Source organism: Phalaenopsis equestris, unplaced genomic scaffold (genome assembly GCF_001263595.1).
Source record: "Phalaenopsis equestris unplaced genomic scaffold, ASM126359v1 Scaffold000287, whole genome shotgun sequence".
Taxonomy (NCBI): domain Eukaryota; kingdom Viridiplantae; phylum Streptophyta; class Magnoliopsida; order Asparagales; family Orchidaceae; genus Phalaenopsis; species Phalaenopsis equestris.
Genome location: NW_018164729.1, coordinates 2,112,286 through 2,137,951, shown reverse-complemented (window position 1 = coordinate 2,137,951; position 25,666 = coordinate 2,112,286). Strand labels below are relative to the sequence as shown.

Sequence of the window (25,666 nt, the reverse complement as noted above, 5' to 3'; positions counted from 1 at the left end):
TTCGCGCTCGGAACTCTAGCAAAGTGGTATCATTCATGGGTAAAATTGACGCTCCGGACGTGCCGGCGCAGTCCGTTTCATCATCTGAGGTCGTTTGGACGAATTCATCGACTTGCGTGTGATTTGCGTGCAATGTGGAATTATGGCAATATCGGTGTCCTCCCTAACTAAAATTAACGTCCTGCACGCGCCAACGTAGTCCATTTCATCATCCGTCTGGACAAGTTCACATTTTTTACCCTGTTTAAGTTCAATTTTAGTCTGACTTTGCGCAACTTGGTGAATTTTGTGTATTTTGTGTTTGTGAGACGGGGTTTCTCTAGGGTTTGAGACCCTATTGGGAACTTCTCTTTGATTTCCCACATGTTGGTCCTTAACCACTCGACCAAAAGTTGATGGTTTGAGACCACCCAGGCGAGACACCGCAAGAGACGGAAAGTGGTTTGAATTTCTAAAAAGGGGTGGTCCCAGCTCTATTCCTCTAAGATAGTCCATAGAAAGCCTTAGAGTTAAATCCTAGGATCTAAGGAGAAGAAATGATCTCAAAATGAGGTCAACATTCCTACCAGAGAAGAACAATAGGTCTCTCCTGAGAAATTCAACCTACCACAGATTTCATCCCAAAGTTGATTCCTCCTGACATATTTATTTATCATATACATTCAGCCAAATACGAGGAGTGTAAAAAACAAATTGGGGATTTAATGACTTGAGGGATACTTTCTAAGAATCTACATATATATACAACTCCAGCTTAAATTGTGTCAAAAGATGTGAAATACTTATTATATTACGATGTGCTTTGGATGGCCAACATCTACAAAATTGACTTACCAGGAATTTACAATAACTCCACCGCATTCAACATGGCCGACTAGAGGATATATTATGAGCCAGAAACTTTCACAAATGGGGTCGAAGCTCTCCCAACCCCAAGACACTGACACAGGAGGACCTCTCGCACTGTCACAGACATACGCGTTTCAAAAACGAGAAGTCTCATGAAAGCAACAATTTATTTCTCTATCTAGACTGAACCAGTCCAAATATTTCCCTTCTGAGGAGTCAATCAATCCTCGTGGGTCACTCCTAGCTATCTACTTATTATATATTCATTTTCATACAATTCTAGCGTTAATTTTTTGTGTGGTTTGTAGCGGGACAGTCGTCGGTGTCTCCTCTTCCCTTCGAGGATTGTATCATAGGATTTCAGATGGTGTTTCGGGTGTATCTTGGCCTTCATGTGGTGATTATCTTCCATATCCCCTTCCTCATTCTCTCCACGTCATTCCTCTACACGCTCCATTGATGCAGCCGTCCCTTAACAACTGCCCTTGAACAGCTATATATTGTTGTTTTTCTTGCAGTTTCGCAATTTCAACCACCTGTCCTCAATGTCGCCACCCTGGACAGTTGTCCTCTGTGTTTTGCACTCTCCTGTATTCCCCGTCGCAACCATCGACATTCTACCTCATTGCAGCCACCCGAAAACAATTGTTTCCTGGTGTTTTTTGCTATACCAGCCGGCTTGCCATCCCTTCCTCTCCTTCCAGCTTACTATCATTTCCGCAAATCCTCCCCTTCGCTGCCACCAACCTCCTCCTTTGCTTCTGCCACACCTTTCAGCCTTTCACCCACTCCTTGTCACCTCTACGAAGCACAAAATCATCGTCGATCACCACCACCGCCCTGAGATCCACCCAGTTTGAGTTTGTTGTGATGTGCATGTAGTTATTTCAGATTTACGAATCTCGTGTTGTTATATTTTCCCTTTCAGATGTGTTGGTTGCAACCGACAATGTGTTTTCAATAATAATATTTATTTTTTCCTATTGTGATTTGGTTTAACTTCAGTACCAATGAGGGTCTACATATAGATGCAAAAAGCAAAGCATATGTGGCACCTAAACCTAATCTCAAGAAGTTCTCAAAATAAAGCAATGCAATTGACGACTAACGAAGATGAGGAGAGGAGTACAAGAAGATAGAAATCACTCCTAAAACTTGCCATTGAGACCTTAGAAGAGATTTTGTTCAAAATAACGTTAATTTGGTATTAGTTCAACATCTTCAACTATAAGTTCTCCTTTAAAAACTTTCGTAACTCTTTATAAATAGGAAGCACAACTTTCGCATTTGAAAATGTGACACAGCCCCTATTTGAAAAGAAGAGAAAGATTACTACTTTTGACTTAAAACAGAGATCATGTGGTAAGGGCACATCTATTAAAAAGTCGATAAGAAAATGAAGAATCAAATTGAGTCACAGATATATGTCCAGGATAAATATGCTCATTGTGTGTGACTAGACTTTTAACCTCCTTTGAGATATAGTGGGCTAATTTTCTTTGGTTTTTTAATCAACATAAATTGACGTTAGCATCAATGGAGACTTCTCAGTCCACAATCACTCGCAACATCAACATAGGAATGCTTTTGAAAGAGTAGATCAAGTCAATTAATCAAAGCCACTACAGATCAAAAGTTGTACAGGTAGAACTTTTGGGGAAGTTCGTGGTCATTAAGTTTTAAAATGTTTAACAAAATGGATGATTTTGATCCTACATTTGAAGGTAATAATACCAAAATCTAAATAAAAGAAGTATAATTCTCTTCTTAGAACAAGAAAAGTTCATTGCAACAAACATATTTACATATTAGTAAGTATTGCATTGAATATTAACACTGCCACATCATTTAATTTCATAATCATTCCACATTACTTTTACATGCACTTCTAATTAATGAATATTTTGACCTTCATTTTACATGAAAAACCACCTAGTCAAAATATTTTATTCAAGTTGCTACACCCACATATCATCATATAGACATATCTCTCCATCCTCCCTAGTTTTATCACATATAGAATAACATTTTACAATTTCACTCCACACCTGACTGTTAGCATCTTCTATTATTTTCTATAATCCATACAAGTGATCCAATAAACAAACAAAAAAGATACAAAGTAAAAGAAGCAACATATAGACTGCCTATCAACAAAACAGAAAATAAAGCTTGATTTTTCATCCACATGTCAAGATCTTAACCTATTTTGCATCTTAATAGTGAATAGACAGCCTGAATAGCACATAATAGCAAATAAAGCTTAGTTGTTTGCCCTAAATACCAAGCTCTTAGCCTTACTTAGCATCTTAAAATAAAATAAGCAGTGTGAAAGAGAGAAGGCTACAGCCAAAACTTACGCAGAAAGTGATTTTGACACATGTAGAAGATCTGTGACCTGATCTCCCTTGGCATCATCAATAAGAAAACATTCACTGCCAGGCAAGTCTACAAGAGAAAGTTTGCTGTAGACATTTTCCCTTGTGACCAAATTAGTATAGGATATATGGATGGTTACAACCCTATAAGCAGTTGAAAAAAAGAGAAGCATTAGACGAACGCATAATAACCACTGAGGTTAAGAAAGTTTGCAAGAAAATAGAGGAGGAAAATTGCTATATAATATAAACTTTTGGGTATATTTCTCAGAGTCGTGTAGAAGATATGGCATTGCATAAATAAGTAGATTCTGAAAAACTCTACACAAATTAATACTGAGAAGTATTCAACAGAAAAATGAGTAAAAAAATAAAATTATTTATCCCAGGTTCAATGCATAGGGTTTAATTTATTTAGTTTACAGAACTAGTCATCACCATTATCACTATCATTATTGTCATAATTCCCATAAGTATTACTACTATTATTACTATTACTATTACTATCATTTTTTTTTGCAAAATTGTTAAATTTATATACTACATAATAATAACAAAATCTCATCTATTGAAATCAATTTTCTATTATCATATAAATGATTATAATATATATTTATTTGAAAATAGTGTATAAAAGACAATCACAAATTAATGTTCCAACATTTTTTTAATCTAATTTTAAGAAAAATATATCTAATCACATTTAATTCCCTAAATTAATTTCTATAAAAAATACTTTTAATTAAACTAGTTCAATACTTTAACTTGTACCGATTGTTAAGAGGAAATTGGAGTCATTTAACTCAAACAATTTAATTTGGTTTTTGTTTCACCCTCAGCTTTCCCTCATGCCAAAGAATCAAAAAACCAGCAATTTTAGAAAGTCCCAATCTGAAACGGAGCCTTCTCAGGCACTAACACGGTGTTTCTCTCTCAACCTCTTTTCCTTCCTATATACTACATAGAAATTTAAATGGTTATCATCTGTCACCCAGCAAGCCAAGTTATAGCAGAATTTGGCTTGTTCTATTCTTAACAAAAAAAAGTATTAAGCTGAAGAAGCTCATTTTGAGATTTATAATAAAAAAACCAGATTTAAAACTAATAGTAAGATTAGACTAAAAATCCAAAAAATGGGATAAGAAAGAGGAAAATAGTCCAAAGTAAACAAATTAAGAATTCCACAAGGAAAAGCACTGACAGGTAGGAATAACAAGCTTATTCATATGGGCATAACTCACAAGTGTGATACACTGGCCTTCAAGGAGTCTGCACCTCGATTCATGAGTGCTGCTTTTAGAATTTGTGAAAATTCTATAGGATTATTAGCATTTTCCTGCACAAGATCCACAACAGAATCTTGGAGACCAATGCGAACTCCTGTTGAAGTGCTGCTTTTACAATCTACCAATAAATCTCGAACCTAATGATGAACAAAAAATATTAGGCTGCTAAATCTACAAAAAATTCACACCAAAATGAAATCATACTTATGAAAAAAGAAATTAAAAGCTCAAGCAATCCTATCCTAGTCTGCAAAGGGCATTAGATGCACCAGGTAAATAATGTCTGAGATAATAGATTACCTAGCCATAAGATATACCTGCTCATTGTAGAGGTCAAAGGCGGTGACATGAAATTTATATTGGCATGTTGATGTCGTATCCAAATTTGATAAATCAAATAATTCCTCAAAACTCCTTTGGTATAAACCACGTTCTTGGCTTGCACCTTCCTGTAGAGACATGACAAAGCGCATGGACACAACATCATAAGTTGATTTCAACAAGTGAAAACCCTAGCAAGTACCAATATTTAGACAAAAATAAGGCATAGACTCGGCACATCAACAGTAGAACAGTAGTACAGGATAGCCCTTGAATAAGAGTAATGATTTTCTCCTCATGCCAAATAAGCAAAAGCTTGTTTGTAAATGAACCTTCTACAAAAATTAAGACAAAGATACAACTCATTGAACCAATGGATAAAAAAAAAGGTTATAAATCCTAGGAAGTTAAAAGGTGGCTGTGTATTTCCTCTGCAGACAATATATCAAACTTATAAACATAAGGATGGATCCACGTGGTTCTATGAAGTCAAACATTATAGTCTTTATTCAGCCTACGGTTATACCTACCAAAAATCCAAACAAAAATTTTCAATCCAAAAGTACACAAAAATGATGAGGTTGCTGCTTAAATGTTAAGAAAAAAAAGATCATAGAGCTTCATAAAATCCTTACAGAATCATGACTTTTTGCAAGACCCTGATGAACTTCTAAATTTTAATAATAGAAATATTAAAGAGCTTGAGGATAATGACGCCCTTTTTTATGATAACTTTTTTTTTTTGCAAGAGTGGGGGCGAGTGCTCGAACCAAGCACCTTGAGCTTCACTTTGTTTCCAACCAATGTGCCATGCATTTGAGTGTAAATGATAACATAAAAATAAGTAATATCCTACATGATCTATAGTGGATTCTTGTGGATGATCTAAATCTAAAAAAAGGAATTATAATTGAATTTAGCAACTTCATCCAAATGATAGAATTTTACTCCAAAATTATTCAGTAGATCACCTCTTCCAGATTTAACCATAAGTATGGCATGCAATTACTACATTCCCCAAGCATAAATTTGATTACTTTATCAAAATATGTGTTAAGCATTAGCATAAATTGTATAATAGATTTTAAACAAATTTGGTTGTCCATGATCAAAGGCATATCAATATCAAGTAAAACTATTCCAGTGTTTGGAAAGTTTCCATTAAAAGAAGTCATTGCTCATTTTATATGCATAATTTGCTCTCCATTTACTCGTCTTTAAGTGCCATAGCCATAAATTTTTATCATAAATGATGTGTTGGTGAATGTTCATGCGTTAACAATAATACTGGTCCCTCTAATGATGCAACCACGCTACCAAATAAAGTCACCACTAAGTCTCTAGTACTCGGTGTTGTTTCTTGTTGAAGTAGTCTATACAAATCAAGCTGTGTTTAAAAGATTTTTGAACTGCAGCAAACAAGAAAAACTATAGTTCATGAATTAGTTCAATTTTAATTTAAAATTATAAATTCATTTATGTTTAGTAATAAGCATAACGCTTCAAAATTATTTTCACAAAATATAAAGTTAGTTGGGCACTATTCTAGCTCAAAATATTTAAATAAATAAATAAACAAGCTTGAAAAAAAATTTTAAACTTAGCTAAAAATCAACAAGAAAATGAATAAACGAGCTTCTGCAACATGGTACTTGGCTTGCCTTAAGTTTTGTTTACAGCCTTTATCTATCCAACAATAATTAGAGTTTAGCCACTTTAGACATACAACCATATGCATGCGCATTCCTCATTGGTCTTTTTTTATTAAAGCTGTGAAAAATTCTCACAGCCATTAGTTTAGCTTTCTAATTTACTTGAGCTTTTGGCAATTATATTTTATTTTGTTTATTTCAGTTTTTATTGATTTCTATAATTATGTTGTGTACCTCGCTCCTCAAAAGTTATTGGGTATGATATTACCATTGGTTTGGATAGGACATGTACATGCAGCATACTCTAGAGCAAGATTGATGTGGTTTTGATAACAACTGATCCTGCAGGTCATTGTTGTAGGGGAGATAGCACAATACATATTTGCAACGAGCATCAAGAAAATCAGAACATGCTAGCAACTTATATTAGCCTGCAGCACTTAAAACTTAATATAAACAAATGAAAATAAAGATTCATAAAGCCCACAACAACAACAACAACAAAGCCTTAATCCCACTACGTGGGGTCGGCTACATGAATCCTTTTTCTCCATATTTTCATTTCTCATATTTTCATTTCATTCTAATAAATTAAGATCATTTTCTATACAATAAGCCCAAGTCCTCCTACCTCTACATTTGTCTTTCTTAACAAAAGTCGAATCTAAAATATCTACTCTGCTAATCGGATCATCAAATGGTCGACGTTTAATGTGGCCAAGCCATCTAAGACGACTCGCTCTAATTTTGTCCATGGTTGGAGCTACACCAACCCTATCACGGATATATTAATTTCGCATTTTGTCTCAAAGTGTAAAGCCACTCATCCACCTAATCATTCTCCTCTCCGCAACACTTAATTTAGTATTATTATTCTCTCTTAAAGGCCAAAATTCAGCGCCATAGAGCATTGCAAGTCTCAGCACCATCTTATAAAATTTTCCTTTCAGTCTAAGCAGTACTTTTCTATCACACAAAAGGCCCGACGCATTCCTCTAATTCAACCAACCAACTAACCAACTATAAGTCTACTATTAACATCCTCATCTATATCACCATCGCTTTGAACAACATACCCGAGATATCTAAATCATTCACACCTTTTAATAATTTGATCACCCAAAGTTACACTTCTATCACTAGAGCTATTATTATTAAAATTACATTCCACGTATTCAGTTTTAGTTCTACTCAAATGAAGGCTTTTAGACTCTAATGTCGACCTCCATAATTTAAGTTTTTTCCTGGGTTTTTTCTCTCGTCTTATCCACGAGAAAGATATCATCAGAAAAAAGCATACACCAAGATACATCCTACTGCAAATGTCCAGTAAGACCATCCATAACTAAAGCAAAAGAAAATGGGCTTAAAGTTGATCCCTGATGTAATCCAACGGAAATAAGAAAATATTTGGTCAATCCTCCTTTAGTTCGAACACAAGTAACAGCTCTAGTATACATATCTTTAATGACTTGAATATAAGTCATATCAACACCTTTCTTCTCAAAAACTCTCCAAAGGATATCTCTTGGAACTTTATCGTACGCTTTTTCTAAATCAATAAAAATCAAATGTAGATCCTCCTTATTATCTCTGAACTCTCCATCAAACCTCTCAATAAATGTATAACTTCCATGGTAGACCTGCCCGACATAAATCCAAATTGATTATGAGAAATCTTTGGTCTTAACCTATGTCCAATTACTTTCTCCCATAACTTTAAAGTATGACACATCAACTTAATTCCTCTATAATTTGCACACCTTTGTGCATCCCCTTTATTTTTAAAAATGGGGACCAAAATATTTTTTCCTCCACTCCACAGGCATCTTTTTAATTTTTAAAATAATATTAAAGAGTTTACTGAGCCAAGAAACTCTCAAATCTCCTAAATCTTTCCACACTTCAATTGGGATATCATTAGGCCCAACAGACTTTACACCTTTAATTTTCTTTAAAGCCTCCTCAAATTATTTTTTACTAATGTGACATCTTTTTAATTTTTAAAATAATATTAAAGAGTTTAGTGAGCCAAGAAACTCTCAAATCTCCTAAATATTTCCACACTTCAATTGGGATATCATCAGGCCCTACAGACTTTACACCTTTAATTTTCTTTAAAGCCTCCTCAACTTTTTTTTTACTAATGTGACAGTAAAAATAAAACATTTTATTATTATTAATAATATTAAGATCACAAAGGTCAATCGGATCTTCAGAAACTTCATTAAAAAGTTTATCAAAATAACTCGCTTACCTATGTTGAATATCTTTCTCTAAGAAAAACATTTTTTTAATTTTCATCTTTAATACAATTTACTCGAGTAAAACCTTTAATTTTCATTTCTCTTCGTTTGGCTAGTTTATACATATATTTTTCACCCTCCTTGGCATCTAATCTACTATAAAGACCACTAAAAGCAGAATTTTTAGAATCACATACTACTCTTTTAGACTCCTTATGGGCCTTTTGATATTTTTTTTCAGTTCTCGAAGCTTTTACATTTAAACCAATTTTTATAGCATAACTTCTTATATTTTATATTTTCTTGCACATTATTATTGCACCGCTAACTTTTTTATTTATAGAAACTTTTTCTTTTGATTCTCCAAATACATCTTTTGCAACTTGTTTAATAGTGTTTGTTACTTTATCCCACATAGCATCTGCTTAATGTTGTTTAATAGTGTTTTTTACTTGTTTAATAGTATTTGTTTGTAAAATATTTATAAAGCCCATCGCAAATATTTGAAATAAGGACAATTATGAAAATGGTAAATTTGGATGCCATAATACAAAACTTTCAACAAATAGTATTGAAACTTATAAAGCTCTTAATGTTCCATTTGAGTAGATTGCTATTAAACTTAATTCAAACAATTAGGGTTTAAAATTTTCATTAAATTTCAAAATCTTCAAACCTTCACCCATCCATCTTAGGTTGTTAGATAAGAATTTTATATAGCCCCACATTCCCCCAAGTTTAAATGAACTCAAAAATCTAAAAACGAATATAAGGAGATTTACACAAATAGCACTTAAAAGTTCTCTATTTACCAATCAAACACCCAAACCTCTATAGATACATACATAGCACCCAAAACTCAACCAAACCCATAAAATTAGCATTCCTTTAATCGTGAGCTAAATCACGGAAAACACTAGGCGATGGGGTGGCAATATCACAGTACGATGATGCATGGCAGCAAGCAACTTCTTGGGTTCCTTCAAAGCAGATAGATTGGGCCTCTTCAAGAAAATCATCAAAATATCCTCGCATATCGCTCTCCCCACACAATCTGAAGCAAAGATCAGTATGCCTATCATGCAGCAGAGATAAAAACTATGCTCCCGCTTTGTTTCCAACTCTCTGCCAATTGGGGCATATGTCCTCTCTCCCCTTCAACTTTCTTCTGTTCTAGGTGACCCCAGCCTTCTCATGCAAAGTGAAACTGCGATCGGGGGCCATGGCGTCATATAGAACCGCTACAGAGCCATAGCGGTCTTCTCTTGAAGCAACTCTTTGAAAACAAGTCATCCACAACACCATCTTCTTGGACATCGTGAGAAGCCTGCCCTGGTGAGTATGATTTCTCCTCATATGGCCTTGGGTTGTTGAACATTGTTGGCATTCAATACTTTGCTCATATTTTAAGACAATGTTTTTAAAAGCACACTTCACGAGCAAAGCGTATGACCCACTAGCTTCGCTAAAGCATTCTTCCAAGTGCTGGAAGTAAATTTGCAAGTTTATATATATATATATATAGATATATATGTACATATATATGTATATATACATATGTACATACATGTACATACCTATATATATGTATGTAGATATATATGTATGTAGATATATATGTACATACATATGTACATACATATGTATATATGTACATACATATGTACATACATATGTATATATGTACATACATATGTACATACATATGTATATATGTACATACATATGTATGTATATATGTATATATGTACATACATATATATGTATATATGTACATACATATATATGTATATATGTACATACATATATATGTATATATGTACATACATATATATGTATATATGTATATATATAATTTTTAAGCTTTAAATTATTGCAACAAACTGTTAGAAATTGTTTGAATTTTTAAATGCAGGTTCACCCTCAATGTTCGCCTTCAAGTTAAGTATTGTACCCCATTATTTTCTATTTTATATTAATTTTTAAGTCATATTGTATATTTTATAATTATTAACAAATGTATTTATTTATTAACAATTTTATATAAACTATTAGCACTTTGGTTAATAAAAGTCTCACTTCGCTCAACGCTTTGAAATTTGAAGCAAAAATAAAGTCTATGCATCGCATTGTACTTTGATAATTTTGTCTTAATGTAAATCACATGTAGGGTAATTCTACTGTTTTTGTGGATGAGAACAAACTTTGGATGTTATTGCCGCTTTATTTCTTTATAATTAACAATGTTATTTTTGTGAGTTTAGTAGGATTTTGAGTGCTATGTTTGATATGTAAATAAATAATTCTTTAAGTGTTGTGTATAAATCCCCCAAATATTTAAAGAAGAGTCACTTATTGCCACACAGTTTCTATAAACCGCAAATTTGCATGTTTATAGATCGTTATCAAATACGATAGTGTAGAGATTAATTTGTCATCATCAATCAGTGGTGAGTACTTACAGCGGTGAAAAAAAGGGTAATAAAGCAAACTTAAGTTATCGCAGCAGCAATAAGCTTGACCATATCAAATAGTAATTTGAAATGCAAACAAGAGAAAAAATTAAAAACATAAAAGAAATCATGAGAAATTAATTCCTAATAGAATGAATAGAATGAATAGAATATTAGAATAAAGAAGGCAGAGTCAGATTGGAAGAGGGGAGAGAACGAAACCATTGTGTGTGTTTTTCCAGAATTACTTTGTCCATACGCAAATATGGAAACATTATATCCATCAATTGCTGACCGTATGAAAGGTCGAACATCATGAAAGAATTCACCTGGCATAATTTTATAAGTGAAATCAGCTAAAAACAACGGATATAGAACTGTGTATCAACTATTAATCATTTAAAATAAGAAAAAGATATTTAGTTTGTTGAAATAGAAGCTGCAATAATGGAATTGCTCGTCAATTTCAGCACACCTTGTCCGATATGGGGCCCATAAACTCTATCAAACTCATAATCCTTCTTAGAATTGGAAAAAGAATCATCACCAGTATCAACACGAACAGTTAATTCATCCGGAAACTCAACCACAGAGGGACCTTCGTCTTCAAAAGGGGGTCTTACACGACAAAATACCTTTATGTTCCCTGAGATATAGAACATGACTCACTAAAACAAACTCGGCAGAGGGTTAAAAAAACTATGAAAAGAAAGGACAACAATAAATCTTGAACCATAATCAGCTACAGGGAAATGTTGAAGTTCAATTTTGTAGGAAAAAGTCACTTAAGGAGTCGTGTTACCTTTATTTGTCAATAATTCATTAAATAAACTTTTCTTCTCAGCAAGCAAAGGTGCAATTCTTGTCTCAGCTTCAAGAGCCGCCTGACCTGACGGATAAAACAAATATAAAAAAAAACATTGGCACGTTTTAAAATAGAATTCAAAGAGATGAAAATTCATACAACAAGTAAATAAGGTAGAGAAACCTGCCAGGCAGGTCTAGAGATTATGAATTAAGAGTGAAAACAGTCTTTGTTTGGTTCCCTGTAGGTCCCACAGTGAAAGTGGTCAAAGACTGACATCATTTCTGATGAACTAAATGCTTACAATTATACGCTTCACTTTTGACTGCCAACCAAATACTCGGCTTAGGAATTAAATTAGTTGGAGATATCTGCGAGTCAGTCCTACAAACCAGGAAGTATGATTATGCTTCGTGCTGTTTCCTGAAAGCAATAAAAGCCAACAAAAATATTTGGGACAAAAGTGAAGATGAAGTAATAGAAGTAGCCATGCCGATTCTGCATGCTACTTCATCCAAATGACAAAGGAACTCATGTTCTAAAAAATTCCTCTTATATCCTTCCCCACTCAACTGCCAGCCAAACACCAATAAGTGTCTTCCTTCCTCGCACCATTTCAGCGAGCCACCTAAAATTAATCGAATAGGCGTTTGGTGAAGATTACACAATCAGTTGGATCACAAAAGAAGGAAGCAATCCTCAAATTGTACAACAAACAAAGACAGATTTTACCTGAAATAAGAGTCAGTTTAACAGATCGACAAGCTACATTTCAACAGCACCAGGCAAGCAATGGAATAGAATTTAAGTGCTCATTGCTTGGGATCAAGCTCATGGTCATAGATTGATACAAACGGGACATTTGAAAGTTACATTTCATGTTTAAATATGGTATTAAAAAATCCTTTGTCTCCAAATACAAGTAATAAAAAAAATGCTAATATTAACTAATATTAGCCTGATTTAAACCATAAGAACATCAAAGTTGACAATGAATCCATCAAAAAGAGTTTAATTGCCCAGTTTCTAGCTTATGCATATTACAAATGTGCATATTTTATAGAAAATTAAAAGGCGAATATCATATATATTAATCATTCCATGAAAACTTAATCATTGATTCAAAAATAAACATATATCAATAACTCTGCATACTTATTTGATTTATATACTATTAGGGTGTCAAAAATGATTGGATAAAACAATTCAACAAGGCACCACCTCAAAAAAAATACAGTTTTGGATTGACCTGATAAAATACTGGTAAAATTCAGATAAAAAATGTCAGCCATCAAACATTTTACTACTGATACCATCATATGGCTCCTAGAAGATAATTGGGAAGCAAATTTAGCATGGAGGCAATTGTGGACTAGCAAGGGACGATAATAGGGACAATTGATGGCATTTAGAGGGAGATAAACAATGTTGGGCGGTTGTCCCGGCTGACAATAACAAAGAGAGGGTCGGAATGACAAGTTATGAGTGTCGAAGAGGTTCACCACATGTTCCTGTCCAAGTTACAGACACATCACTTACAAAAGGAAGACGATTTAGCACTCTATTATGGTAGAATCAGAGACAAACTCTAAAACACACAAACAAAATCAAAAGTACCTCAAAACAAAAAAACAAAACATATAAATAGTTCTTTATCAAAAATCCTAATTATAATTAAAGAAAATATTAAATATGGGCCCCATTGGGCTGGTGGCTGCAGTTGATGAGAGTGTCCCGCAGCAGAATTTTCACAGAACGGAAATATCGCATCTCGTTAGAGGGATGGTGCGCAAAAATAGCCCACAATTTTTAGTCTAAATAAATCTTCTCTATTGACCAACAAGTAACGGTCCTTTGCTTCAAAGAGTCATATTTGGATTCAGCTTTGTCATGGAGCATAAAAAAAAATGTATGAACCATATAATAAATGGTTATAGAAAGTTGCATTAAGAACAACTATCTAGTCAATTTAAAATCAGATACCCTTACTCATATAATAAACAAGTCAGGCATGTGTCGAGCAAATTTGAGTCAAACTCAAACTCAGCTTGTTAACCCAGATTGACACCCATATCCATGACCATTAGAAACATATGCTCTTGTGACAATTTATTATTACTAGAAACTTTTATTGCATACCATAATATACCCAAAACAAAATAAGTAACTCAACCAACCAATCTGTCACTTAGAATTTTATGAAGAAAATTACATCAAGAAGAAGAGTATAACCATTTGTGGCATGTAATTTAAATGGTAGAAAATAGGGAATCTAACTTTTGTGGGCTATTAAAAACTACCTTCTATTGTGAACAGTTATTTGAATGGTTTCATTACGATACACTAACACTCCTAGTATTTAAAGTGTGCAGTATATAACACGTGTCTGAAGCACATCAAACATGTGCTAATAAAAACTAATAAAATAAATACAACACACGCGCCCCACAAGCATATCCTAATATCTTAGTAAAAAATATAATGAAAATTAAAATTTAATGATTTATATAATCTTTATTCCATATTTTTAATATTTATCCTCCTGATTTTGCCTTTCATTTTTTTCTCTTTCCATATTCTTAATACATGTAAGTTTACCTAATATCTAAAATAATCATTTATCACAATTTTAAGATATAATTTACAATATTTCACATTTCTCTCTATCACCCATATTGATACAATAATTACCGTAATCAAATAAGTTATTTAATTTTACGATTTATATTACATTTACTACGTATTTTGAATACCTTTTGGATTTTTGACTTTCGGTCTTTCATATGATTAGCATTTTCTGATACACATGCCTTAATACCTTAATAAAAAATTCATAAGAAAGTAAAGATTTTATAATTTATGTCATATTTACTCCATATTTTCAATACTTATTCTTATGATTTTGACTAAGGCTTCCATATCAAAATAAATTTTTAATTTTTGAAATATAAAAAGTTATAATGTCGAGTCCATTGCGAGTTCTTATTGCATATTTTCAATAATAAACCTGTCACATGTTTGTGTCCCAGTTCGTGCATCATAGGTTTCAAAACTAGCACAAAAAAATTTTCACCAAACCAACTTGGCAGATCACAAGCTCAAGTATAAGCTTAAAAGTACGCATATCCTTCTGCTTATCCTAGATTTTACAAGGGTCATTGTCATTCTACAACCAGCAGCTAAGTTCCCTCATGTTTATGATAAGTGTGAGCTAAATTCGCCCCATTAAAGCTCCATAATAGTTCATACAAATGCACATTTCAAGCTTTATTAAACTAAAAGATTCTGCTCCGAGATGTCCAAAAATATAGATAAAAGGGTTCATTTACTACTCTCCCTCCCACTCCCTTAATCTCATTGTTGCCACAGCGCAAATACTGTGATGGCTGAGAGGGTGCCCATTCCAGCTTCAAATCCAAACACTGCTCCACATGAATAAGTGTGGGTTAGGACATAGGAAGGGTTTGGGGGTGACGTCTTTTTAACTCTGACCAGATAAGGCCATTGATCAACTCGGAGTATTTCATTTTAGAATAGACCATCAGCACATGGCATGACTTGCAATTCAAATCCAAATTAAAGGAGCCCAAAACATAATTATCATAAACATTTGTAACAAAAATGAAGAATTATTATGACTTCAAATCCATATGATTTGCAGACTTTAGGGCCTTCCTAATTACACACAGAATTCTGCTTGAGGAGTATTGTTAGTGTCTGATTGAACTCCGCCAATAGTAGAACGCTCTTATTTATACTTCAAAAGAATGCATTACATTCAAACTTGAAAGATACTTACAAAACCTCAGAAAGCAAAACAAGCAACTACTACATCCCAAAAAGAAATCAACGTTAATAATCTATAACTGCTTGACAAAAACGGACTTCGCAAAAAATATGCAAAAGTACTGTGTACGTTAGAAGTTGGGTGGTAGAATTAAAAACAAAACAAATATCTGTGATAACTACATTATTTAACAGCACAATAACAAGTTATAAAACATATAATAAATAAAAAATAAAAAACAAAGAAGTAAAGAGTTTTAAGCCACGGATTTACACAAATAGTATCAATGAAAAGAAGACGTTCATCAAAACATGGATTAAATATTTTATCAGATAACTTCACAATAAAGCTACACATGCACTGCACTACCTAGTTTCCGAGTTCTATCAGCAAGAACTCCAAGATAGCGAGTAACTCGATCAAGCTTGGCATTTGAATACTCTCTGAGATCACTGGCTTCTTGTCTCAAGTTCAAATAGTCTTGCTTTGCACGCTTTAAGGTCAATAAAATGAAGTCAGAAAATAAAAATTAGATATCATTTACCTGAAATAATGCAAAAATAGTGTGATTAGTTCAAAAAAAAAAAAAAAACATTATAGCATGGCTTCATGTTTCCAACATCAATCCCAATAAACATATCATCTCAGTAACATGAAAATGGTTTGTCCATGTTAACAAACAACAATTACCATTATAAATTTACTTATACTTGAAACAAACTGTTTTAAGTCCAAATTATAAATTAATATGCGCCCCACCTTCAATGTGGTGTGAAAGTTCAACTCCAAACATGTATTACTGAAGTGCGGCTGCTTCTTTGATATTCAGTTTAATAAAGCTTGCGGGTAATATAGGTGATTTTTGCCTTATCTATTAACATCCTAATATGGCCATTACATTTCATTTGACACAGGAATGAAATTTCTTCGACAAAGATCTGGCAAAGCAAATCAACAAAAAACACAAAATAGTCATCAAATATATGTATACTAGAGTTGATACTTGTGTTCAAACTGAAGGAGGATTGACCAAATATTCTCCTATTTTTGTTGGATTACATCAGGGATCGGCTTTAAGCCCTATCAGGGATCGGCTTTAAGCCCATATCTTTTTGCTTTAGTTATGGATGATCTTAGTGGACATCTACAGGAGGATGTACCTTGGTGTATGTTTTTTGCTGATGATATCCTTCTCGTGGATAAAAAAGAGAAGAAACCTAGAAAAAACTTGAATTAAATAGAACTAAAACTAAATACATGGAATATAATTTTAGTAATAATAGCTCTAGTGACAGAAGTGTGACTTTGGGTGATCAAATTATTAAAAGGTATGAACGATTTAGATATTTTGGGTCCGTTGTTCAAAACGATGGTGATATAGATGGGGATGTTAATAGCAGAATTCAAGTTGGTTGGTTGAAGTGGAGGAATGCTTTGGCCCTTTTGTGTGATAGAAAAGTACCTCTTAAACTGAAAGTAAAATTTTATAAGACGGTGGTGAGACATGCAATGCACTATGGCGTTGAATGTTGGCCTTTAAAAGAGAAGCATAATAATAAGTTAAGTGTTGCCGAGATGAGAATGATTAGGTGGATGAGTGGCTTTACACTTAGAGACAAAATGTGAAATGAATATATTTGTGATAGGGTTGGTGTAGCTCCTGTGACGAACAAAATTAGAGAAAGTCGTCTTAGATGGTTTGGTCACATTAAACGTAGACCATCTGATGATCCGATTAGAAGAGTGGATGTTTTAGATTCGACTTGTGTTAGGAAAAGCAAAGGTAGACCTAAGAAGACTTGGGCTTCTTGTATTAATGATCTTAATTTACAAGAATTAAATGAAAATATGACACTAAATAGGACGCAATGGAGAAAAAGGATTCATGTAGCCCCACATAGTGGGATTAAGGCTTTGTTGTTGTTGTTGTTGTTGTTGTTCTTGTTGACTCCCTTACTTAACGAACAATTCAAGCAAGAACTACTTAATAAATCGAACGCGAGTTGTTTTCAAACAATAAGCTTTTTTACAGCCCTAACACAGACAAGGTAGTGTCATCATAAGCCTAGCTCTTATTACATAAATAAGTAACATGTAACTTTATTTCTTGTGAAATGCAAAAAAAAGGTGTATGCCAAAGAATTCTAAGTCGCTGCAACTATTATTCATTAAAAATTGAATGGCATTAGAAATAATTGTGCAATAATAAAAGTGCTTCCAAACACAAAAGGGTTAAAATAACAATCAAAACTAAAGTTAAATTAAATTAAATTGAATTAAATTAAAGGAATTGGTTTTGTTGCGTGTTTGATTGTGTTGGTTTTGTAGGTGGGGTGTGTTGTATTTTTTTCCTTTTTTGGAGGGGGGTCCCTTAGGTTTTTTCTTTTTGTTGTGTGAGTTGTACGTGGGGTGTAGAGGGGACCTTTTGCCTGCCCATTGTAATATTTTACTTGTGTGGAATAAAATTCCCTGTTGGATTTTGTAAAAATAATAATACTCAACACTAAAGTTGTAACTTGTTTACTGGTTAAAAAGATGCTTGCATAGAATACTCAACATGAGTAAGCTATCTATTGAAAATAAGAAAGTGGAAAAAAGACTTAAATAATTGGAAGTGAAGGGAGGTAAGTGAACTAATTTGGCCATCTGGTGACATAGAATTCATTATTAGTTGTCACAATATTGAATTATTCCAAGTCAAAATAGCTCAAATTGGATCAATTTTTATTAAGTCTGGTTTGAAATAAATTGAAATAAACTGAAATATTCTCCTGAAATATTCTCTTTTTTTTTTTTTCAGGGATTCAAACCAAAATCACACAAATTAAACTTAATATCAGCCTACTCCCTACGAATAGAACATCTGAAACCACCCAAATTATTTTTTAGACAGCTATAAAAGCAAAAAATCAGCATAAAGTATGCTGTTTTAAAAATGTTTTCTGAGCGCTGTAAGACAGAAAGTGACAAATGAATAGCCTCCCAAGCTACCAACTCTAAAGGTTGCTACATGTTAAGGTGAACACGTTAAAGAATCAACTTTCTATGTTTTCAAGATATCCAAGTATTCACTGAAATGAAAATATAAACTTACAATAATTTTTTGGACAGAAAAACACTATCTCCTTTTATTGGGGTAATCTGAACATCCACTATTAATTCCTCACCCATGTTCTCCATCACCATTCTGGCTTGGCATCTATTCTCACAACATTCCATCAAAATCTAATGCTTGCTAAAGCAATTTAAGATGCACACAAAAAAGAGGGAGAGAGAATCAGTGTTCTCATGTACTAATTCTAACTAAAACTGGCCAAAGAATGCAAAATTAGCATTGTAACAGACAGCTCCAATAAGCAGCCGGAAGGAAATGCAAAAGGGAATTGAAAAAACTTTTTTTCCCGAGCATAAATACCCGGTTGTGCACTTTGCGCACACAAGACTCTCATTTTTCCATCTTATGAAACTAACATATGCACTGATTCTTTCTTTGAGCCCTAATAGCGCATACCTTTAAAGCCTAAAGAAGATAAGGCCAGTTAGATTTCCATGGTTTTCATGTTATTTCTCAGCTCGAATTCATAACTCAAGCTCTACTGCACATGACCACTGTCATCCCTCGTCCTAACCAAAAAGATTAGTTTACAACCACTGCTGCTGCTGCTCAGTTGGAACAATCTTATCAGCAGGACAGTTGAAATTAAGCACTCATCAAACTGCTCAACCCGGCAGAAGCCACTGAGGCCTCGCCTTCGACCATTCCAAATCCCCACGCGCCTTTTTTCACACTTATGCCAACCGTCACGTGAACATGAAAGCAAATAAGATATATTTCAAAAAACACACATAGAAATCGAACCTTCACTTGGTCCTTGAGCCGGCGAAACTTCTCATTGACGTTTTGCCTCCCAAACCCAACCCGCGGCGACAGTGTCGACGGCGAAAGCGATAACTTCCGAACCGAGCTCTGCTGCCTCTGTTCCTCCCGCTCCAACGAACTCCTCGGTTCAAACAGCGGCAAGTCCCAGCTCCATCGGTTCCTCTGCTCTCCCATTCCTCCAACCCACCAAAACCCTAGGTCCCAATCACCACCAAACGCGAAGAAGAAGCAATGCGTGGTGAAGCCGGACGCTGATAACCCGATGCGAGCAAGATTGACCGGATTATGAAGAACTGTGACAACGATCCGAGACTCTGGAACCACAGTTTTACCTGGTATTGGAGAGGGTGAGGATTCGAGTTTGAAGAAGCCGATCGATTGATTATCTCATTAGACGAGAGGGAATCGGATAGCCGCTGGTCCCGTTGCCAGGGCTCCTCTTTGGCATTTTCTTCGCTCTTAATTCGTTTTGTTTCTCCCACCACAATGACTCTGCGGCGCTGTTGCTCCCTCCCATCGTTTTCAAGGAGGGAGCCACGACTGGAGAACTAGCCTCCGTATTTTGCACAAAGAATATAGGAAGTTTTAAATGCATGCCACCTAATTTCTCTCTATTTACATGAATAACCCAGCTAAAATTTATATTTCACTCTGAAAATTAAAATAATTTATAGGAAGACTAATTATACCTATAATGTTTGTTGTTGTTGAAAGATCTAGATATATGAGTTGATGTGGTATATATATAAATAAAACAGTAGAACGATCGACGAAGTGAAAAATATAACGAGAAAAATAACATCAGAAAAGAACAACACTGCGGAACACACAGATTTACGTGGTTCGGCAATTTGTCTACGTCCACAGAGTTGCAAAGGATTTTACTACTTGAAAAATTTACAACTGTCGATCACCTCAACTTACAAAAGGAACCTCTCATTATTCGTTGTTCTCTCTCTCTCTTCTCTCTGTGTTCATCTCTCTCTATACCGAGATACACCAAAGAAAACTCTACACCAAAATACACCGAAGAAGACAAACTTACAAGAGAAATAAACTCAATTTCTCTTCTGTCACAAGCTACCAAGAAGAAGCCTAGGGAGAACAATCTTCTTCTTCTTCCTTCTTCCTCCTCCTCTCGCAAGGAACTACTCCTCCTTGCACTTCTCTTCCTTTGCCCCGAGGAATCATTTTTTTATCCCGAGCAAACCGAAGAATAACTCAAAGCGTGACTTCAAAACCTAAGGAGAGTCATCTGAAGTTTTTATCACAAACAGGAGGGAGCGAAGAGATGTCTCCCGCAAGGAACTACTCCTCCTTGCACTTCTCTTCCTTTGCCCCGAGGAATCATTTTTTTATCCCGAGGAAACCGAAGAAGCGAGGAAACCGAAGAAGCCGAGGAAACCGAAGAAGAACTCAAAGCGTGACTTCAAAACCTAAGGAGAGTCATCTGAAGCTTTTATCACAAATAGGAGAGAGCGAAGAGATGTTTCACGTCACAAATGAGAAATACATAAGTGGTTATTTGTGAAGAGGTGCGACTCTCCAAAGCAAAGTAACCGCCCAGGCATAGTGGAACGGGCTCCACCGTTTCTAACAAAGTCATTATATTTATGTAAAACACTTTTTAGTTTTTGTAATATTTTAATTACTCTTATTTTAAAAATTATTGTGTTATGCAATAAAATATAAAATTTTCAATGCTGGATGTCTAAAATTTGTAAGAATTTAGTTGTATGCGCGAGAAATACCTTTAAAATTTCATCTCAAAAAGTTAATAAAAATTGTTAACACATATAAAAAAAAGAAATTCACATACGCGGCACAAATTTTTTTTGTGACTTTATGTATCTCGATCTTAAACTTTCTTATTTGCATGCATGACACTTATATGTGGGGGTGTTTGGTTCCATACATTAAATAGAATTTAAATTAAATCCAGCCAAATATCATAAATAGATTAGATAAATTCCCTGTTAAGTTAAAGCTCTTTTTTACTATATTCGAATCACTTTCCCTTATTATAGCTTCATGTATGGTCTCTGTCATTTGATCAAATGTTTGGTCTCTTAGCTCTTGGAATTGTTGTTGTATGAACTCCCAAGCACACTTCATATTAGCAGTATCTCTTTCGTAAATTTATTCTCATTGTGTTGCTTTTCTTCTTGTTGTTGACATGCTCCACACTCACCACTCTTTTCGGAATGTTAAACCTGAATCTTTTATGGAGTCACACACAAGAAATATACGTAAAATAGGAGAGAGAAAGAAAGAAAGTAAGAGAGTGCACGTTAATGAATAGTAAAATGAATTTTTTATTAACCTTTATTTGGCAATTCTTTTATTTATTAAAAAAGGATATAATATGTATAATTACATGTTCACTCCGTTTTAATTGGGGTGTTACTGTATCTTTTAGGTATTTACATAAATTAGCATATGGTTCGTCTTTCATGCTATTTGGTCGGTCGAGGCGGCGAGACTTTGGTCGGCAGAACTCGTTCGTCTAACCAAGATGAGCTGGGTTTGTCGATTCATTTCTTATGATCAAATTTGAATTAGTCGGCTTGATTCTGTTAATCGGTCGTTCTACTCCGACCGTTGACTATCGAGACCTATGTAATGAATCTTAGAGACTCTTATGAGATAGTTGACAATATTGGGTCGAAAGTTTGACATATGTTTTCTTTTCAACTTGATGGATTTTGGCTCGAATAGCCCGTGTCTGATCGACTTGAGTCCCAATTTAAGAGATCCACACATCAATTAAGTCATTTGACCTTCCAGTGATGATACTCCTGATCTTCATTCTATGGGCGCCCCCTAATCGTACTTATTATATCACTCAGTACGTTGAATTTTCTTAAGATTCATGCCAACACATTTCTAATGTGCAAATGAATACATATTTTTACAAGACTTATTTGCTACATATTTTTTATGTTAATTTTTTATTTATGACAAATATTCAACCCTTTAAGACTATTTAAGAGAATGGTTATATATATATAATATATATATATATATATTATTTATGAAAATGGAAAATGAACACTTAAATGAGAAATGAAATATGTTGGTAGAGGTGATCTTTGAAAATTATATTATAAGATTATTTAACATTTCATTGGATGTCAATCATGATGTCATTCTATCCCAAAAAAACAAAACAAACTCATCAAAATTTGATTGTATTACAATCTCTAAATTGTTTTTAATTGTTCACATGCAACCTCATATCTCTTGCAATTTTACTTAGATGTGACTATGTATTAATAAAAAAAAAGTATCATAGACATATTAATTAGCGCTCATGCCCCATTGATTAAGACCCCATAATTCTTTACTATTGATAAAGCAATGCTTCCCTCATTCCTGAAAATAATATATATTTAAAAGCACTTATTCAAATACAAATTGCAAATTAATATTTTATAGGTTTAATAAATTTTATGATGATTTTTAAATATTTTAAGTAACATGTGAGAAAGACCAATATCTCAATTTAGAATGAGTAAGCCCTAAAAAAAACATGAATGACTACATTTTTAATTGAAGTAATTTTAAAAAATTAAATATAAACATTTCAACAAATTCAATACAGTTGGGTCCATAGCTCAGTGGTAGAGCAATTGACTGTAGAGCAATTGACTGCAGACCATAGCTCAGTGGTAGAGCAATTGACTGCAGATCAATAGGTCACCGGTTCGAACCCGGTTGGGCCCTTTAATGCTATTTTTTTTTTTTATTATTCAGTGAGAAGTTCGCGATTGCCGTACAGCAACCCTGTTTATGTAAGCGCTGCCCCCTTTTAAATGTTTTTATATGGCTCAAAATGTAATTCGGTTTAATATGAAGGGCATTTACAGATATACCCCCCAATTCTTATGTATTTACATATCTCCCTGTTAAATTTTACTTTTTACATTTATATCACCCAAATACTTCATATCACATAAAAAATATCCCAAATTTAACCTAAAAAAAGTGAAATGAAACTCTTCCTCCAATAGATGAGGTGGTATGTACCTAAAAATTTGAAATTTATGTGTTGGATATGTACAAGCATAGAAATTGAATGGTAGATACATAAATCTTCCTATAATATAATGTTATTTCCTTATTATATAGTTTTTTTTAATAAAATTTTACTATATTTACATGAGTATATATATATTTTTTAAGTATGGAATATTTTCTCATCTCTTTGTGACTCAAATGATGTTAGTTCATTGAAAGTATTTATAAGTTTATTGCGATTAATTTTATAATTTGAAATATGATCATTCAAAAATGTATAGAAAATGTTCTTTGTTGGAGTAAGAGGATGAAATATGGATTGCTCAAAAGTTACGATCCAACAACATCTGTATGACAAGATGATGGTGGTCGGGCAAATGAGGTACAACAGTGGCGGTGACTCAACAACAGTGGTCTGATAACAACGATAGTTGTGTTCAGGTGCAGTGATCTGATAGTGGTGGCGAGCAGACTATGGTGGTTTTTCGCTGATGAAAGTGGAGGTCAGGGTAGCGTATTGCACAACTAGCTTTCAAATTATGCTTTATTTTTTATGATTTTGTTGATTTCTTAAAAAATATATAATAACATTAATTATTCAGTACAATGCAACAATGTCATCCCTAAACCTTATATAATTGGCATTTTGAAGACATGCATCTAAAATGAATGCATCTACTTGTATTATATTTAACCCGTATTAAAACCTCATTAGGTATATGTACATATAAATATTTCATTGAGCCAAATAAGACGTTAGTAAACATATATTTTAGTCTTTGCAATGTCACTAAAATATTTATTTAAAGAAGTCTCAAAACATCAACATTTGAATAAGTTGCACATAATTATACAAACAATGCACTAATTTTAGTCAACAGATTAATTCTCACTTAACAAAACACGTTGCGAGAAAATGCGGTGTCATGACTTCTAATGGAAAATACCTTTCATGCTCCTAAGTCGACACAACAACTCAAATTAGATGCCCCCTCGATAGAGAACTTCATATACTACAACAATTCATTGATTGTTATTCATTGCTCCAAATTAAGGTAGTATTTAGTTTTACGTTGTATAATTTACCCGCAATGGTCTTTCAAAGTTCTAACATAATTTTCTCGCTATACTCTTTCAAGTCTAAATTAGTTTTAAGATTCCCATTGGTTTTGCCCTTAGCATCAAACACAATATTGAATACATTATCAATTTTTTTTTCAATGTGCATGGCATCAATATTATGTATAATGAAATTGGTAATCTAGTCGGTAGATCCAAGAAATTACTCAACTTTGTGCAAGTACGAGTTAAACCAAAATCAATAAAATTATATAAATATATTTATGAATAATCAATATCCTTCAAAGTTACACTAACCATTTGCCGCAAATCATACATAATTATCATTGACGGTACGCCATAAACAAATTTCCATCATCTGACACGAATCTTGGGGCGATTAGCAAAAATCTCGAGTTTTTTTTTGTAATAATTATTTAAACTTTGATTAGAAGTCATCTAAAACTCAAATTTTAAAAAAAATAACTTAAAGTAAAAATGATCGGCTTAGCCAGGACAACCAAATGATACCAAAATTGTTCAAAATTGTTCAAAACTTAATCAAATTGAAACATATTTTAAATCTAACAAACTTGTAGTAAAATTGATTGTCTTGACAAGACGAATCCAGCAAGCCCAATATCATCAAATTTTGTTGTCATCCAAACACTTAATAGTTTGTTGGACATCATCTTATAAAGGGAATCTCTCTGAACTGTATGATAGTGTTTGGATTCATTTATTGTTTGTAATATGAATTCTATAAACAAAGCCTTGTCACCCTCTTGGAAGAGAAGGGAGATCTTGATCTAGAAGAATACTTTAGTCATGAAGAAGTGGCTAAGGTCTAGCATTGCCTCTACACTACATATTTAATGAAAACCTCCCACGCATATAGTCATGTTGACCTCACTTTTGGTTGAGGTCTAG

General features: G+C 33.6%; 1 protein-coding gene and 1 non-coding gene across 2 annotated transcripts in view; one reads left to right on the top strand and one right to left on the bottom strand.

Annotated features, from left to right (window-relative positions):
* LOC110024967 (kinesin-like protein KIN-14L) overlaps nucleotides 1-20,217 on the bottom strand; it is a 77,296-nt gene extending 57,079 nt beyond the window's left edge. Inside the window, exons 1-8 of the mRNA XM_020725176.1 lie at nucleotides 19,637-20,217; nucleotides 16,147-16,270; nucleotides 11,988-12,074; nucleotides 11,661-11,831; nucleotides 11,408-11,514; nucleotides 4,831-4,962; nucleotides 4,469-4,650; nucleotides 3,210-3,371 (exon numbers count right to left, since the gene is read on the bottom strand). Of these exons, the coding sequence (XP_020580835.1) occupies nucleotides 3,210-3,371; nucleotides 4,469-4,650; nucleotides 4,831-4,962; nucleotides 11,408-11,514; nucleotides 11,661-11,831; nucleotides 11,988-12,074; nucleotides 16,147-16,270; nucleotides 19,637-19,831 (1,160 nt within the window). The 5' untranslated portion in view covers nucleotides 19,832-20,217. The remainder of the gene's footprint in view (nucleotides 1-3,209; nucleotides 3,372-4,468; nucleotides 4,651-4,830; nucleotides 4,963-11,407; nucleotides 11,515-11,660; nucleotides 11,832-11,987; nucleotides 12,075-16,146; nucleotides 16,271-19,636) is intronic.
* A 3,046-nt stretch (nucleotides 20,218-23,263) lies between these two features.
* TRNAY-GUA lies at nucleotides 23,264-23,383 on the top strand. The gene is made up of 2 exons: nucleotides 23,264-23,299; nucleotides 23,348-23,383. It is a non-coding gene; the product is annotated as a tRNA-Tyr (tRNA).
* Nucleotides 23,384-25,666: the final 2,283 nt, after the last annotated feature.